Below are 18,670 nucleotides of genomic sequence, written 5' to 3'. Positions count from 1 at the left end.
CTTCCTCTTTTATAAACTTGAAAATCCAATCTATTTTATACAAATGAAACCGGCGAATGTTACAATTCTCGCATTTCTCTATTCATTCTCTCAAAAAAAAAACAGCTAGTTCGTAATCTTTGGGGATCCTGTGGTCGATGGGATACCTGTGCATGCCAGGCGTGAAGATTCGAGATTTTTGGTTACTTGGACGGGCGATGAAAACAGACATGGTAGACTTCTTAAGCACAGAAGTACATGACATGAAAAGAGTCAAATATACAGAAACAACTAATGAAAGGGCAAGCAGACTTGAAGATAAGAGAGGCACTTATAGAAAAACAATGTCTGAAGAAACTGCTGAAAAGCGAAAAGAGAGACTTAAAAATAAGAGAGACACTTATAGAAAAAGAGTGTCTGAAGAAACTGTTGAAAAGCAAAAAGAGAGACTAAAAAGTTACAAAGACTCTTATAGAAAAAGAACGTCTGAAGAAACTGTGGAAAAGCGAAAAGAGAGACTTGCAAATAGGAGAGCCAGTTATAAAAGGTCTCAAACAATTTCTGCAGGACAAAAAGAGAGCTCTGCTGGTCCAGTTCACGAACAAAAACATGCACAAAATAACATGAACGATTTTCATAAGTCCAATCAGTATTCAGTTTGCCAATGCACTGTCTGTTTTGAAGCATGGCCATTGAAATCCAGTCCAAGGAGGGTTGATCACTACCAGTGTCAGAGGTGCATACGAGATAAACAACAACCAAAAAAGTTTTCTAAGGAAAATGACATGGTGCCATCATTAGTACCTTTACAAGTGCAGGGGTTAACCCAAGTAGAAGAAATGCTTATTGCACGTGCACTTCCTGTTATGCGAGTTTACATAAAACCTGGTGGACAAAGGGGCTATTCAGGCCACTCTATCAATTTGCCTCAGGATATAGCTGAACTAGCACATTCTCTGCCTAGATACCCAAAAGATCTATCTGTTATTGTTGTTAAGATGAAAGGTAAAGAGAACAGTTTTAAAGATGTGACAGTGCGAAGGCAAAATGTAGCTGATGCACTACAATGGCTTGTTAATAATAACTCACACTACAAGGACATAACCATCAATCAAAATTCTTTAAATTCTTTACCAGAACATGGTGTTCCACATGGTCTTCTCTCGGTTGAAACAGAGAATATAGATTTGGATGCCACATGTGAACCTGACTTAGGTCCTCAAAATGAAGATGACATTGTTTATAATGAGGGTACTGAAATGAGTAGTCTTCTGCCTATTCCAGAGTGTCAGCAGCAAGAAATAGAAGCTGTGCGCCAACAATTGTCTAATGATTCTAATCACTTGCCCTGGCCAACAGTTGGCAGTGAATCATTAAACGAGTATGTAACTCCCTTTTTAGCAACAATGGCTTTCCCAACATTATTTCCAGATGGTAAGGGTGATCCTACTAACCCATCATTACGCCGAGATATACCACTCGGAGAAAGAGTAAAGCACCTTCTAAAGTTTGGAGAAAACAAGAATGACAAATGGGTATATCGCTTTGCTACTCACCCTAGATTTGGTTACTGGGCATTGAATATGATACAAAGAAAACGTATTCTGCAACAGACAGGCATGTTCCTAAAACAAAACCCAGGAGAAGCTCATTTGACTGCTGAAGAGCTGCGGCAAATGACAACTAGCAATAACACAAGTATGTTTATATCTAAGATATCACGCTATCTTAGTAACATTACTGGTTCTAATGCTTATTGGCACAAAGCTAAAGATTATTTAAAAGCAATAATAGCCCATGCTGGAGCTCCAACATTCTTTTTCACATTCTCCTCTGCTGATATGCATTGGCCTGAACTTCATGCAATTTTTGGCAACTCAGTCAGTAATAATTCAACTGACAACAAACGGCAGAATGTGATTAACAATCCTCATATTACAGACTGGTTCTTTACACAGCGTTAAGAAAGTTTTATTAAATACTGGTTATACAATTCACTAGATGCTGAGTGGCACTGGTACAGATTTGAATATCAAGCTAGAGGTAGTATACATTGTCATGGTGTAGCAAAGCTGAAAAATGATCCAGGTTTATGTAAACTCTCAGAAACAGCTCTAAAAGGCTATTTGGCTGAAATGTCCACTAATACAGCTGAGCAAGTCAATAGACTAGAACTCAATCAACAGATAGTGGATGGGAAAAAGGCTTCCCAGGTAGTTTATCAGTATGTAGATTGGTTATTGTCTACATATAATCCAGATCCACCAGATAATGCCACATGGGTGAAACCCTCTATTCATCCTTGTCAAAAGCGTCACAAGGACCTTGTAAGTTTACAAGACTCTGAACAAGATTATGTTGATTTGTTGAATACTGTACAAAGGCACACTCGCTGTAGTACAAACTATTGTCTTAGAAAGAAACAAAACGAAACAGAACTGAAATGTAGATTTAAGTTTCCATTTGAACCTTGTGTTAATACAAAACTAGAGTTTGAGCCCATTCATACAAAGGATGGAAGCACTCAATACAAAGCAAAGATCATAACAAAGAGGAATGATAGCAGACTCAATAATCACCAACGACTTCAGCTTCAAGGCTGGAGGGCAAACTGTGATATTCAAGTGATCATTGATTACCATGCATGTGTTGAATACCTTGCAAAATATGCTTCAAAAGGTGAACCAAAGTCACCTGTAATGAAACTTGCATTTAATTCTATTGTCCGTAATTGCAACAACAATAGCAACCCTACAAAATTGATAAAAAAAGGGATAATGAAGTCACTTGGCCAACGTGACTTCTCTGCACAAGAGACTATGCATCATCTCATGTCACTGAAACTTGTCAGCTCATCATTTAATGTGGTACCTATTAGTCTAAATGGTTCACGTAGAATCAAAACTATAACAAATGATGGAGATACTGTAACCAATGACTCATTGCTTGATACTTACGCTAAAAGGGAAAAATATATTCAAACCATCCCAGATATAATGGCTCTTAATTTCATTCATTTTGCAACAAAATACAAACTTGTCAACAACAAACTAACAGTTCAGCCTCATAACATGATTCCCAGAGTTTTTCCAATATTTTCTTCCAATTCAAAGGTCCAAATTTTGGACTTTATTGCAAATATCAGTTACTTAAGCACAAACCTTGGCATACTACACAAGACAATGCCTGGGATTGTCAGGAAGGCACTGATGAAATATACATCGCAAAATGGAAGGAATTTCTACAAACACCTTATGCTGAAGAGCATGTTCCTGACTGGTATGAAAAACTACAAAGTGTACAGAATAACACAGAAGAGGAACCAAATATAGAGCACTCTTCAGAAGAGCTTCCACAGCGTGAAGAGTGGATGGATTTAGCAGCTCTCATACCTGGGTATTTTGTTAACCAAGATAATATAACACAACAAACCTCTCAGCCTGATTATGACTGGCAAAATGACAAGATTAAGTATGCAAATCACTTAATACAGGAAATGCCATCCTGGATAAAAACTAAGAAAGATACTTTGGATTCTACCTTTGGTTTGCAACAACAAAATATTGATGTTAATACATTCAGTGACATGCAAAGACATGCCTACAATATGGTGAAAGCACATTCTGAACAAGCCTGCCCTAAAGATCCATTGCTTCTTATTATACTTGGAGTTGCCGGTACAGGGAAAAGTTACCTCATTAATGCCATCCGAAACCTGCTCCAACACTCTTGTGTAGTGACTCCCACAACTGGCAAGGCTTCATTTAACATAAACGGAAGTACAATCCATTCACTATTAAAATTGCCTGTTGGCCCAAGACATAACAAAGAATTAACAGGACAAGGGCTTGTCACATTACAAACCAAGCTGAAAGATATCAGTTATATCCTAATTGATGAATACTCTATGCTAGGACAAACATTGTTTGGCTGGATTGATAGACGCTGCCGACAAGCAACAGGCAAAAATGACGAAGTATTTGGTGGTAAATCCATGATATTAGTTGGTGACCCAGCTCAATTGCCTCCAGTGGCAGATAAGCCATTATATCATTCGAGACCCTCCAGTTCTACAGGTGAACAAGGCTATTTAGCTTATCACATGTTTGGCAATGTTGTAAAAATGTCAGTAAACCAGAGGGTTCAAGGCTTAAATCAACAGCAAGCTCAGTTTAGAGATTTACTCATACGCCTTCGCACAGGAGATTCTAATGAGCAAGATTGGAAACTTCTTTTGGCAAGACAGCCTTCCATAGCATTGAACGTGAATGAGTTTCAAGATGCCACTAGGCTCTATTTCAGCAATGAAGAAGTTGCTAATTATAACTTTGAACAGTTATCAGAACTTCATCAGCCAATAGCCTGCATCACTGCACGTTACTCTAGTGATATAGCTAAGAAAGCAAGTTCGGATGACATGTCAGGTTTACAACCGACCATTTTCCTTGCAAAAGGTGTACATGTAATGCTTATCATGAACCTATGGATAGATGTTGGACTTTGTAACGGTGCAATTGGAACGGTTGAAGATTTCATTTATGCAAACAACCAGCAACCACCAGACTTGCATGTCGCTGTCATAGTAAAATTTAATGAGTATAGAGGTCCATCTATCAGTGATAGCATTCCACGATGTGTGCCTATATGCCCAATAACAATAACCTCACAGACACTAGATGGTTTACATGAGAGACAACAGTTGCCTCTCGAACTTGCTTGGGCAATCACAATACACAAGAGCCAAGGGTTAACACTGCCAAAAGCATGGATTGACATTGGTCAGACTGAAACTACTGCAGGCATTTCATATGTAGCTATAAGCAGAGTGAAAACACTTTCATCTTGTATTATTGAACCAATGACTTTTGAAAGACTTAAGAGTCTTAAGAAATCCACTAATTTAAAATATAGACTTGAAGAAGAAAGCAGGCTATATAATCTAGCAAATATAAATTGATCCCAAGTTGAGTGATGCGAACAAAGTCACTCACAACAGTACAGCACCCAAAATTGATTAATTAGAATAAATTGATTATACGGCCTTCAACACATGCATACATAAATGATTTTTTTTTATGGTTATAAATAGTTCACTTTCCAACTACATTTAAAGCAAAGTTCCATGTAATGTTTCAGAGTGTTGTATTAACTAGGGTTTAAAGGTATTTTAAACACCCTCCTAAAACATCTGTATACATCCTTTTTTTTTTTTTTCGACAGACAAGACAGAGATCTAATATGGCTTCAGGTATGTATCTCCCGGTCATATTTAAATATTATGGTTATACGTTCCTTTCTTCTATTAAACTAATGCTTCTTGTTTTAAAATCATTTTATAACCTTACCTGCTCTGTATGCTCTCATGAATAAAACATATTATTTTGAACATCTAGGTATTAGATGTACACTGTTTCCTATCACTTTTGTCACCCTTTAATGTTCTCATGTAGTTATATGATACAATTTATTTTTCCCACACCTCTTGCATGTTGGTGGCGAACTTCGGCCAAAATATCACTGTTATTTGTACTAAAAATAATCTTAATTACAGTAATTAATGAGTGGTGAACTGCTCCTGTTTTGCTAAATTTTAACACTTCCCCTTCTATTAAGCTCTTCCTTTCTATTTAGCCCCCCCCCCCCCCCAATGCGCCTTAAAACAATAAGCCCCCTGGGGGCTTAATAGAGGATTTACGGTACATGAAACAAGGAGACTAGTATTTACACATATGTTTTTTTCAAATAACACAAGCTACCTTATGCAGTAATCCCATCCATGCCAAATTTATTACATTAATCTAAATATCTTTTTACCTCCTCCTACAGAAAAACAAGATATAACTTGCTTTGTGCATAATGTCTCACCAGTAAAAAAATCTGGACCAACAAGCTACTTTAACTGCCACCTTCAGACAGAGAAAGATCTCATTGGCAGTGTATGCTTTGCAACTGAAAAGAAGGAAACTCTTGATGCAATGGCCGCACAAAGATCACCGGTTAAAATTTCAAATTTTAACATCAGCAATAAGTATGGACGAAGTGATGTAGTAATAAACAGGAACACAACCATCACTTCAACAACAGCTGATTTTCCATACAAAGCACAAGATGATGTCACATCAATTGCATTCTTGTCAAAAGTAGCACCACAACAGCTAGTGTCAATAAAAGGAAAGATATCACATCTAAGTGCGACCAAAACTATAGTCATCCAAGATTCTCCTGTCAAAAAACAGGAAGGCTATATAGTTGATCCATCTGGTTACATAAAAGTTATTTTCTGGGGTGAGCATGTTGACAGCGTCACACCACAGTCCACCTATTTCTTCAACAACTTGAGAATGAAAGTATCTCAGAATCAAAGATACTTGAACACACCAAAACAAGATAATTTATACACCATCAAGGACGCTGAACCCTTCAAACAAACATTACCTGAAGTCAGTGACATCTCAACAACAACAGAAACCATTGGAGAAATACTAGGAATAAGCAGTGTCACCAAATACAACTGTTGTTGTTCATGTTCAAAAAAAGTTACAATCAAGGGAAAAATTGCAGTCTGCGATAACTGCAAAGTAACACAAAAGGCAACCAGCTGCAGTGTAAAGTGGACACTCAAGATCCATATCCAAAACTCCAAACAACCACTGCAGAAGCTTCAGCTACAGGTTTATCAAGAAGCAGTGCCAAAGTTGTTTTCAATTTGTCACTTAATTGCAAATGAAACAACAGAGGAGGAAATCACAGAGGCTGTCTTAAACCTAGACACAGTTAAAGTATGCTTTGACACGCAAACGCAAAAACTTGTGGACATTGAAAAAATTGCTATTTAACATGTTTTGTTGCATTTTCCCTTGTAACAAACCAATCTCTAGTAACTATTTAAGTTACTAATAATTCATGCTATGAGATACAAACACTAAAACTTTTAGATATTGCAAAAACTTTTATAGCACTTAATTTTTGAATTTCATATTAAACTTTCTTGAAACTACTCCATTTACTATTATTCATGTTACTGTTAGAAAAATTAGTCTCACTCATTTAGTATCCGAACTACATAATAAATGAGTAGATTCTCATGATTTAATTATTGCATTTACCTTGTGACTAATCAAGTTAGTATCATCCAGGGCCCAGTTGTTCAAAAGACGATTACTGCTAACCCACGATTAAAGCTTAATCAAAGATTTGATCTCTTTTGTTTAAAAAGATTTCAAAAGCTAATTATAAGCTGCACATGAAGTCAAATCGAAAAATAAAACAAAAGAGCAAGAATCCTTAAGAAAATCTCTTTTGGTTATTAATTTAACTGGAATAAAAATTGACGCTAATCCTGGGTTTGCTTAATCGCGCTTTGAACAACCCGGCCCTGGTTACTGTTAAGATAAGAAAAATAGTTAAACAATGCTATGACACACAAACACGAAATATTTAGACATGGAAAAAAAATCTAAGTTTCATAGCATTTTGAACTTCATCACAGCTTCATGTTCCAGTTGTTGTTATAAAATTTAGTCTATCTCTTTCAGTTTTTCAAGATACTGAGTAGATTGACATTTTTTTTTTACATTTTCTCTTGCAACTAACCAATCCCATGCAACTATTCAAGTTACTATTCATGTTACTATTAAAAATTTTTTGTTAAACTATGTTATGACATCCAAACACCAGAACTTTTAAACATTGCAAAAAGTTTCATAGCATTACCAACTTCATAACTTTCTTGAAACTATTCAATTTACTATTATTCATGTTACCGTTACAAAAATTAGTCTCACTCATTTAGTATCTGAACTACATTTTAAATGAGTAGTTTGACATGTTTTAATTATTGCATTTTACCTTGTGACTAATCGAGTTAGTATCATCCAGGTAACTGTTAAGTTAAGAAAAATTGTTAAACAATGCTATGACACACAGACACGAAACGTTTAGACATGGAAAAATCTAATTTTCATAGCATTTTGAACTTCATCATAGCCTCATGTTGTTGTTATAAATCTACTCTATCATTTTCAGTTTTTCAAGATACTGAGTAGACTAACATGTTTTGTTACATTTTTTTCCTTGCAACTAGCCAATCCCTTGTAACTATTCAAGTTACTATCATTCATGTTACTGTTACAAAAGTTAGTCTCCCACAATCAGTATCTAAACTACATTGTAACTAAGTAGATAGACATCTTTGGTTACATATTTGGATTTCACTATTAAAGTTGCTATTGTTCATGTTGCTCTTTAAATACTTCGTCTTTCTCATTTAATCTCTCAACCAATTTCCTCCTCTGTTTTTGTATGATTTTAGCTAAATTCATTGAACTTCGAACGCACTTATTAATCTTTGATTACTACTAGTAATTAAGCTAAGCTTACAACCTTTACTTTGAACTTCAGGGCCCAGCAGTTGTTCGAAGTCCGATTAAGCTAATCCTGGATTAACTTGAACTTTGATTCGAGTTTAATTACTAACCAATAAAGAATTTTCGAAAAGATTTTTGTCCTTCGATTTTGATTTAGCCTTTTCCCCTCTTTTAAACTTAAAATTTGCTATCTAAGACATTTTAACGAGGGAAACGAAAACCTCGGTAAGCTTTTAATCGGGGCCTAACGTTAATCGGCTATCCAACCTGACCGGGCCCAGCTTTTACTTACTCATTTATCTGTGAACCTATTGTTGTTTGCTTTGTAGGTTTGATAGTATACAATGTTAAAAGGACCCCTGGATGGAATTTTTTTCAAGCTCAACCCTGCTCATGCTATACCCTTTGTAAAGTTGAGTTGAGTAAATAAATTATCCGATATCTTTCCATTTGTCAGAACCAACCGGCCAGAGTAGTCAGTTCTTAAACGGAATGTACCAATTTTAAGGATACGTTTTACTTACTTCCTTGTTTTCTGCACTGTCTTCTTCTTTCCAAGCGTTCTCTCTGTATCTCGATAGTACTGGTAAGCTAACGCTTTTGTTGAGGGGCGAAACTGAACCATTTCTCCATTTGCAACACGATCGAAATTTTTCAAGAGTACACGAAGGTGAACAGAAGGCTTGCAAAGTGAGACGGAAATTAGAACTAAATGAAAACAGAATAACTGGGTTGATTGCTGTGCTAAGGGACGGAAACACAAAATATGAAAACCCAAGAATCCACTTACACTTATCTCTGGTAAAAAGTTTGGGGAAAGTCATCTTTAAAATCATATAAACCATAAAAGGAACGAGGCATACACAGTAAGCGATAACGATCGATTTGAAAATTCTCATGATGTTTTGACTCTGCTTGCGTCTCTTTTGTTCAGCGGTACTACTCCCTACACTGAATCCTGGGTTAGGCCGTTGTCTTAAAGCGCGCATGATACGAGAATACAAGATGACTATAGCAATTAACGGTGCAATAGTTAGCACGATAAGGCCAGCTGTGTGGTAGATTGCAACCGCCAAAGTGTCGTCCCACGCAAATCTGCAGAATGCTTCCTCCCCAACGTTTTCAACTTTGTAAAAGTAAAGCATTGGTACACAATAGCCCAAGGCTATGAACCATACTGCAAACAACAGACTTATCCTTATCTTGCTTGACAGCAGTGTGGCTTTTAAGGGATACACCGTAGCGATGAATCTGTCGACAGCTATCAACACCAGGCTTAGAATGGATACTACACTGGACACTATTCTAACATACATTCCTACTTTGCATACAGGTGTGGCCAGAGGACCTTGAATTAGGCTTCCTTTGCTTGTGATTATCTCATCAGTGAGATACTGCGGCCAGGACGTGAGACTCGCAAGAAAATCAGAAACCGCCATATTGACGAAGTAGTAGTTGGTACTTGTTCTAAGGTTTGGATTTCTGTACACAGTAATAAACACCAGAAGGTTGCCAATCAAACTGCCAAAAGTGATTACAGACATTGCTGTTGTGAAGAAAACAGAAACGGCTTCTGAGCACCGCGTGTCATCACTGGAATTGATTTGGGTGGAATTGTTCATTGTGATAAAGGCGACGTTTCTTTTCTTCTTGAAGAAACTAGCTATTTAAACCTGTAAGTAACCGAAAAAGTAACATTAATGTATGGTTAGAACACACTGAAGAAAATGGCACCAAACCGAGGACGATGAAGCAAGTGAGTAAATCAGTTAGTCAGATAGACAGACAGACAGACAGACGGTCAGTCAGTAAGATACTAAATCACTCAGTCAGTCAGTCAGTCGGATAGTAAGTCAGATAGTCAGTCAGTCACACAGTCATACAGAAAGTCGACAGTCAGACAGTCAGGCAGTCAGACAGTCAGTCAGTCAGTCAGTCAGTGAGTCACTCATTCAGTCAAGTAGTCAGCTAATCAGTCCGTCAGTCAGTCAGTCGGATAGCCTGTCAGTCAGTCAGAGAGTCAGTCAGTCAGTCATATATTTAGTCACTCAGTCAGTCAGATAGTGGTCAGTCATTAAGCCAGTCAGTCAGACAGACAGCCAGTCATACAGTCAGTAGATATTCAGATACCCAGACAGACAGACACTGAGCCAGTCTGAGTTAGATAGTGGCCAGTCAGTAAGACAGTCAGCCAGTCAGTCAGCCGATAGTCAGATAGCCAGTCAGACAGACAGACAGTCAGTCAGTCAGATACTTAGTCACTCAGTCAGTTAGATAGTGGCCAGTCAGTTAAAGGAGGTAAGTACGAAGCTTAGTAATGAAGTAAGTGATTTTTCAAACTAAGTAAAATGTAATTAATATACTTCAAATGGAGGCCTTAAATGTGAGGTGAGAGTGCTTAGTAAGACTCTTAGGTATTTTTTGGTACTTTTAGGTATTATAGTTTAGGAAATGCTCGGCAAATTTAAAGTATTCGGCAATAAAAATTTGACCACTCTGTCACTGGAAAGCTGTCTTCAAGTAAGGTGTTACAAAAAGGATGTAATATAATATCAGTGTAATATCAAAACTTGGACTCGGCAGTGGATAATGCAATTCCAGATTTTTAATTGGCTTACCGGCTATGAAATATCAGTCATTGTACCATGCCCTAGTAACAGCGATCGTTACATTGTCTTCTTGTCTTTCTAAGTGTTTCAAAATGAAATCAGTATGAATTAGCAATACTTCTAATTCTATTAGCTTATGTTTACGTAATACATGTATATCAAACACGAGAAGGTGTGTTTCATCAGATATCAAAACACTGAGAAGTCGGTTGAAAAAATCATAGTATGAAAAAATGAGGCGCAGCCGAGTTTTTTTTAAAACGAGTTCGAGGTGTTTGGATATCTGATGAAACACATTTTCGAGACTCTTTCGAGTGTTTGATATGGCTTCTCAAATGAACAATAATTCTCGGAGAAACTGTTCAAGGCTAAAGTTGGCAAAGTTTTATAGTACTAAGGAACACATATCCAAACCACGGTCACAGTAGTGATTTTCTTTGTTTTCTCTTGGTGAATTATTAATGAGTTTGAGAATCATTTTGAAACAGCAAAGTATCTTAGGAAGACATTTATTTTATCTTTCCATCACTAAAAATTTTAGCGCGCCTTCACAAACGGCTGTTCAGTGCTCCAAAGCACATTTCTATTTCGCCGGTGTTCCCTTGAATGCCTTTCTATAAAACTGCCATGGCACATTTTCCTCATCGTTATCTATCCCGGCCAGTATTTAAAAAATGTCCTTTTCCTTTGGTATGTAAAATGTTCCGAATAGGGCCCACTAGGCGAATGGGAATCGGACATGGAAGGTGATTTTTCCTAATGGAAACAAAATTACAAGGCCTACTCTGGGACCTCTAAAGACGCCGTAACTTTGAGCGACTTACGGCTATTTAAGGCGACTTAAGCAAAACACACTGTAAAATTGAAGCAATTTTAATCGACTTAAGGCGATTTTGGGCGACTTAAGGCCATTTAAGGCGACTTAAAGCGATTTTAGGCGACTTAAGGGGAATTTTACACAGGGTGCAGTGAGTAAGTCTTTAGCGTCATAGCTTTTATACTTGCTAAGTTATGGAGAGGAGAAAAAATTCCAAACTGGAAAGGAAAACTTCCCAAACACTTCAAAACTAAATAAAAAAAATAAAATAAATAAATAAATAAATAAATAAATAAATAAATAAATAAATAAATAAATAAATAAATAAATAAATAAATAAATAAATAAAGGGAGGGGTGGGGGTGGGGTGGGGGTGTCTCTTTTTTCCCGCCCAGTTCTCGGAAATCGGTTGACAAGCTCTACCAAAGCAGTGAACAAATTAAAACGGAAGCTCAGTTACACACGCAAACGTGAATCGAACCTCTCCAAGGTTAAAGCAACAAGAGGTACCTTCAAAGGGCTGCTAGTAAAATACCCCGATACTGAACGACATATTTCCTTTGAAGGAATCTTTGTAAACTTTTATAAAGGACAAAGTCGTCTGCGCCTTTTTTTTCCGGTAACGGTATGATTTCCGTTTCCTTTTGATTTCAACCAAAAATGAACATCAATTCATGTTTTTTCCTTTTTTGATTCAGCCTTGGCCGATCTGAACCGACTTGACATTTTCGTCTTCAAACCACCAGTCAAAGTAAAGTATAATCTTTACAGTTAGCTAACCACCCGCTTATGGTAAACATACTCAAAAATTCACCCATGAATATTGCTTCTTTCATTGTACGAAATTTTCCTCAGGAATCATCTTGTTTTATGCAAAATTTCAACCCAACGTTTTTATATTAAAATTCTCAATACGTACATAATTAAAAAGGGCCCCTAATAGGATAAGATTAAAAAAAAAGATCGTAATAAAGGTTCCCGTTCATGGCACGAATAATGATTTGACTAAAGGAAAAAATAGGCTCATATAAATTTCCTCAGACTGTTTAAATGAACTTTTTCCTGCGGTCAGTCGATATTAATTAACATAAAGGTTTAGTTTTTAGTAGAGCTCGTCAAAATAGTTGACTATCTGTCATCGTTTAGCTAAAGACATATATTAAACGTAAAAATGATGTTCTCTTATAAAGAAATTCGGAATCAAATTTGGATAAAAAATGTCAGATGATATTCTCAATCCGCAAACGAGAGCAAACGCACACCAAATTTAATTTTCTCCCCAACCGTTTATTCCCTTGCTTACTGGCCTATTCTCATACAAGTGCAAAATAATAACAAGAATAACAAAAAAAAAAACCCCATGATATTTGGAGTAGAAGTAAAAGCCTTAAACAAATGAGGATTTTTTTTTTGGTAGAGTAGCCTTGAATTTTAACAAAGTATATTTCAAACATTTCGGTTGTAATGAGAAAACTTCAATTCGTTATTTAAACTCGGTTGTGGATTAAGCCAGCGACACACCTGGCGATTTTATACGCCGATCGCGGCAAATTTGATCGCCAGCGAAATTCGCAAGCGATTTTCGATTGATGCGGACACACCTGGCGATTTTTTTGTCGATCGCGGCGATGTGGCAGTTTTGAAAACTCATGTGATAAAATCGCCTAACCTGATGGGTTGACCTTACTGGCGATTCGCAGCATTAAACGTAGAAAATCGCGGGAACGGGCACACTTGGCGAATGCCGGCGAATTTAATCGCCGACATCTGAAATGCAGGATATCGGCGATTTTATACGCCGATCGCGGCGATCGGAGAGAATCGCAATCGCCGCACCGGGCACACCTTGCGATTTTCGCCGATCGCGGCGATCGGCGTATAAAATTGCCAAGTGTGTCGCTGGCTTTAGTCTCAAAACGTACCTTTTCTAAAACGAAGAATGTTGTTTTCTTGTATGTTTCAAACCAGCCAAAGTACAGTATGTTCTTTATCCGTAGATAACAGCTCGCGTATGGCCAAGAAACGGGCAAACTCAGGCCTCTCTTACTGACAAATAAAGTGTACACCTGCGCCTTGCATGTTTCAATTTTGTAATTAGTTTAACTATCTCTCGGTAATATATATATTTTTATCTTTTATAATTGCAAAATCTGTCGCTCAGGAATCGAGAGTTTAAGACATCTCAATCATTTAACAATTGACTCATGCGTCAGCGTGCTTCATCGAGATATGAAGCACGCGGGAAGTTTTGAGAGCACGAAAGATGTGTAAGAGTTGCTCGAGGCGTTGCCGAGAGCAACTCTACCTTCTTGAGTGCTCTCCAAACTTCCTTAGGTTGACCAGAGGCTTTTCCAAGCATTCATGTGCATGTCCAATTTGCAAAGTGGTAATAAACAACCCAACCCATGTTCAGTAAAAAATCCACAACTTACAGGATAAAAAAAGTAACACACCTTTGGTTCTAATTAGGATATTCTGGTTGCCAATTAAACATTTTCCGAAAAACAAGCCTGAAAAGTTGACACTCGAGTTACATGGGAGAATTCATTCCGCTCGCGAGGACATGTGTTTGTTTACGCAAGATTTACGCAGTTGTCACGTTTCATCAACAAAAACAGAAAAAAAACGGGTAACTGAAGCTGGCTGAATGAAAAAATTATTTAGATAAGTCTTTGTTCTAAGAAGCAAAGGTGGAAACTTTTTAATCCGAGGCGATAAACGCGCAAGCGATTTGAAGGAACTGCAAGTCCATTTTGAAGTGAATTTATCGAACCTTGCAGGGCACGGTTTTCAAAAATTTTGCAAAATATCTGTTACGAATACGAAGAATCAATCAATTAGAAAATTATTTAAGTGCAAATTCACAATCAAACCTGTAATTTCTTGTCAACTGGATTCCCATAAGTACTCGTACATTACCAATAAAGTCCGCGGCTTAAATCATGATCTCTAGCTGGTCGGCTAGATAAAACGACTATTTAGAGTCGTGGCTTGAAGCACAATTTCTCCTCTCCGCCGTTAGTTATCGTATTTCCGCTGTTGAAACTGTTAACTGTTTTTCTTTCAGTTCATCGTTTCGAAAAGGTGTTTTTCCTGTGAGAAAGCGAAATTGGCGTCTGAAAATTAATAGTTTTGCGGTTTTGCGAGACATGATGACACGGGCCTTGTACTTGTTCTCTTTTTTTCCTTTTCTTTTAATAGGTTTTTTTTCCGGGAGTTAAAAAATCCATTCCCCCCCCCCCCCCCAAAAAAAAAATAGATATATCAAACAGATCTTCTTCATCACCTGGGCCGGGTTTTTCGAAAGCCGATTAACGCTATTCTACGATTAAAAGTTAATCGAGGTTTTCATCTCGTTCTTTTGAAAGTGGTTTTAAAGCCTAATTTCAAGCTAAAGGTAAAGAAAAGTCTAAGTCAAAACTGAGGGCCAAAAATCTTTTGGAAGAATCTTTACCGATTAGTAATTAAACTTGAATCAAGGTTCACATTAATCCAGGATTAGCTTAATCGGGCTTTGAACAACTGGTCCCTGGCTCGCTTGTTGCCATCTGTAGTTAAAACTTTTTGCTGAAGTTTTCCCCGTTTTCGAAAGAAAAATAGCGAAATTACTCACGGAGAAATTTTTCTCCTCGAGGCATTTGTTTGACGATGTCATCAGCGTGTACAATGGGAATTTGAAGCACTCGCGCTCAATTGTATTTGATTACACGAATTTACTAGCTATGTTATAATGATTGAGATGTCTGGTGGAAAGTTGAGACGTCTGGAAAGGTGAAAAGTACCGAACGTTTTCAGACTACTCCATACTAAGTCACTCAGTTAGTCAGTCAATCAGTCAGTCAGTCAGTCAGACAGTCAGACAGTCAGACAGTCAGACAGTCAGACAGTCAGTGAGTCAGTCAGTCAGTCAGACAGTCAGTCAGTCAGTCAGTCAGTCAGTCAGTCAGACAGTCAACCAGCCAGACAGTCTGACCGTCGGTTAGTCAGTCAGTGAGATGCTAAGTCACTCAGTCAGTCGAGTAGTCAGCCAATCAGTCCACTAGTCAGTCAGTCGGATAGTCAGAAAGTCAGTCAGTCAGATACTTAGTCACTCAGTCAGTCAGATAGCGGTCAGTCATCAAGTCAGTCTGTCAGAGAGACGGCCAGTCAGTCAGTCAGTCAGTCAGTCAGTCAGTCAGTCAGTCAGTCAGTCAGTCAGCCGATAGTCAGATTGCCAGACAGACAGACACTGAGTCAGTCAGTAGATAGCGGCCAGTCAGTAAGACAGTCAGTCAGACAGACGGCCAGTCAGTCAGTCAGTCAGTCAGCCAATAGTCAGATAGCCAATCAGACAGACAGTCAATCAGTCAGATACTTAGTCACTTACTCAGTTAGATAGTCAGTTCGTCGGTCAGTCGGTCAGTCAGTCAGTCTGTAAGGAGGTAAGTACGAAGCTTAGTGAGCAAGTAAGTGAGTTTTCAAACTGAATAAAATGCAATTATTATTCTTCAAATGGAGGCCTCAAAGTGAGGTGAGAGTGCATAGTAAAACATTAAAGTAATTTTAGGTATTATATTTTAGGAAATGCTTGGCAAATTTAAAGTATTTGGCAATTAAAATTCGACCACTCTGTCACTGGAAAGCTGTCTTCAAGTAAAGTGTAAAAAAAGGATGTAGTATAATATCAGTGAAATATCAAAACCTGGACTCGGCAGTGGATAATGCAATTCCAGCTTTTTGATTGGCTTACCGGCTATGAAATACCAGTCATTATACCACGCCCTAGTAACAGCGCCGGTCGTTAAATTGTCTTCTTGTCTTTCTCAGTGTTGCAAAATGGAATCGGTATAAACTAGCAATACTTCTAATTCTATTAGCTTATATTAGGGCGACTTAGGCGATTAAAAGCGACTTAAAGGGAATTTTATACAAGGTACAGTGAGTAAGCCTTATTGTCATAGCTTTTATACTTGCTAAGTTATGGAGAGGAGAAAAAATTCCAAACTGGAGACGAAAACTTCCCAAACACTTTAAAAACAAAAATAAATAAATAAAAGAGAAGAGGGGGGGGGGGGGGGGGGAGTCTCGTTTTTTCCGCCCAGCTCAACAAACCGGTGAATAAAACTCGAACCGCAAATTAAAACGAAAACAAACACAAACATGAATCGAACCTCTCCAAGGTTAAAGTAACAAAAGGAACAGAAACAAGTTAGTGACCTTCAAAGGGCTGGTAGTAAAATACCTAGATACTGACCGACGTATTTCCTTTAAAGGGGCAGTGTCACCTATTTTGATGTTACTTTGAGTGGCCAAAAAACATACTTCAACCGATGGAATCATTAAAATAATGGTTCAGTTTTGTTAACAATAACCCTTCTAGTGCACAGAAACTAGTTTTAGTTATGTTTGGCTGCGCCGGGATGGCTCGGATGGAAATGGATTACAACTTGAAAAAATTGGCCAGCTTTTTCAAGTTTCTCTTGTGTATTTTTGAGAATTTGCTAAAAACCTATTATAGTTAGTTCTTCCTTGTAGAAATCCCTTAAGATTTTTTCCCGATGTTCTAAGAGTAATTTCATGTTAGCAAAAAGGTTTTTCGTCAAATGTTTGAGCAGTTTTGGCTAAAATACTGCAAAATCGCCATGACAGTGGCCCTTTAAGGAACCTTTGTAAACACTTATAAAGGACAGAATCGTTCTGCATGGGCTTTTTCTTTCCGGTAACGATACGATTTCTGTTTCCCGTTTGATTTCAAGGAGGCGCGGTGGTGTAGTGGTTAGCGCGTCGGACTTTCGATCGGACGGTCGAAGGCTCTGTGGGTCGTTGGTTCGAGGCCAGGTTGGTCTCTTCATTGTTGTGTTGTTTCCTTAGACAAGAAACTTTGCTCCACATTGTCTCTCTTCACCCAGGGCCCAGTTGTTCAAAGCCCGATTAAGCTAATCCTGGGTTAACGTGGACTTTGATTCGAGTTTATTTACTAGCCCATGCGAATTCTTCCAAAAGATATTTGTTCCTCAGTTTTGCCTTAAACTTTTTTTTTACCATTAGCTTAAAATTAGCCTTAAAAACCTTCCTTAGAAAGCCTCGGTTAACTTTTAATCGTGGATTAGCGTTAATCGGCTTCCGATCAACCGGGCCAAGGCGTATAAATGGGTACCGGCGACATACTGCTGGGGGTAACGCTGCGATGTACTAGCATCCCATCCAGGGGGGAGTAGCAATACTCCTAGTTGCTTCATGCTACAGAAACCAGGCTAAGCTCCGGCCGTGTAGGCTACTTAGGCTCTTGTGCGACTTTACCTACCTTTGATTTCAACCAAAAATGAACATCAATTCATGTTTTTTCGTTTTCGATTCAGTCTTGGCCGATCTGAACCGACTTGACATTTTCGTCTCAAACCACCAGCCAAAGTAAAGTATAATCTTTACAGTTAGCTATCCACCCGCTCTGATGGTAAACATACTCACAAAATTCACCCATGAATATTGCTTCTTTCATTGTAAGAAATGTTCGTCAGGAATCATCTTGTTTTATGCAAAATTTCAACCTTGTAAGTTAAATAACCCAGCGTTTTTATTTTAAAATTCTCAATAAATACATAATTAAAAAGGGCCCCTGATAGGATAAAATTAAAAAAAGATCGTAATAAAGGTTTCCGTTCACGTCACGAATAATGATTTGACTGTTTAAATAAGCTTTTTCCTACGGTCAGTCGATATTAACATACTAAAGGTTTAGTTTTTGGTAGAGCTCGTCAAAATAGTTGATTAGCATTTATAGCCGGATATTTTTGTAGTTCAGTTGATCATAGTTTCGAATGGTTAACTTGATTACTCAAACAGCAGCTTTTGGTACAAAGAGCATTTCCTTCTTACTACAAAAAATTTCCACACGCTCTTAAATTTAATTCAGCGATCTT

At 37.7% G+C, this 18,670-nt stretch overlaps 2 protein-coding genes and 1 pseudogene across 3 annotated transcripts; 1 reads left to right on the top strand and 2 right to left on the bottom strand.

Moving 5' to 3' along the window:
* Positions 1–18,670, bottom strand: part of LOC146478856 (zinc finger MYM-type protein 1-like) — a 62,001-nt pseudogene that overhangs the window by 38,519 nt on the left and 4,812 nt on the right.
* Positions 360–6,976, top strand: LOC146478858 (uncharacterized). 2 transcript variants are annotated; one of them, XM_085111527.1, is made up of 3 exons: positions 360–1,677; positions 5,200–5,227; positions 5,806–5,863. In XM_085111527.1, exons 1-2 carry the CDS (start codon positions 603–605, stop codon positions 5,214–5,216), a joined length of 1,092 nt encoding a protein of 363 aa, XP_084967653.1. In that variant the 5' UTR covers positions 360–602; the 3' UTR covers positions 5,217–5,227; positions 5,806–5,863. The 2 variants fall into 2 exon arrangements, with proteins under 2 accessions (XP_084967653.1, XP_084967654.1); XM_085111528.1 differs by having other exon boundaries at positions 1,635–1,677; positions 5,806–6,976.
* LOC146478857 (neuropeptide FF receptor 2-like) lies at positions 8,607–13,917 on the bottom strand. The gene is made up of 2 exons (XM_085111589.1): positions 13,694–13,917; positions 8,607–10,018 (listed from the first exon to the last, which is right to left on the bottom strand). Exon 2 carries the CDS (start codon positions 9,965–9,967, stop codon positions 8,849–8,851), a length of 1,119 nt encoding a protein of 372 aa, XP_084967715.1. The 5' UTR covers positions 9,968–10,018; positions 13,694–13,917; the 3' UTR covers positions 8,607–8,848.

The sequence above is a fragment of the Pavona decussata genome, unplaced genomic scaffold, assembly GCF_977016875.1.
Source record: "Pavona decussata unplaced genomic scaffold, jaPavDecu1.1 SCAFFOLD_62, whole genome shotgun sequence".
NCBI classification, from domain to species: domain Eukaryota; kingdom Metazoa; phylum Cnidaria; class Anthozoa; order Scleractinia; family Agariciidae; genus Pavona; species Pavona decussata.
This window is presented reverse-complemented; position numbering and strand designations above follow the sequence as displayed.

Coding starts and splice junctions, on each gene's coding strand:
- LOC146478858 (XM_085111527.1), top strand. CDS start 603: ATGAACGATTTTCATAAGTCCAATCAGTATTCAGTTTGCCAATGCACT.
- LOC146478857 (XM_085111589.1), bottom strand. CDS start 9,967: ATGAACAATTCCACCCAAATCAATTCCAGTGATGACACGCGGTGCTCA.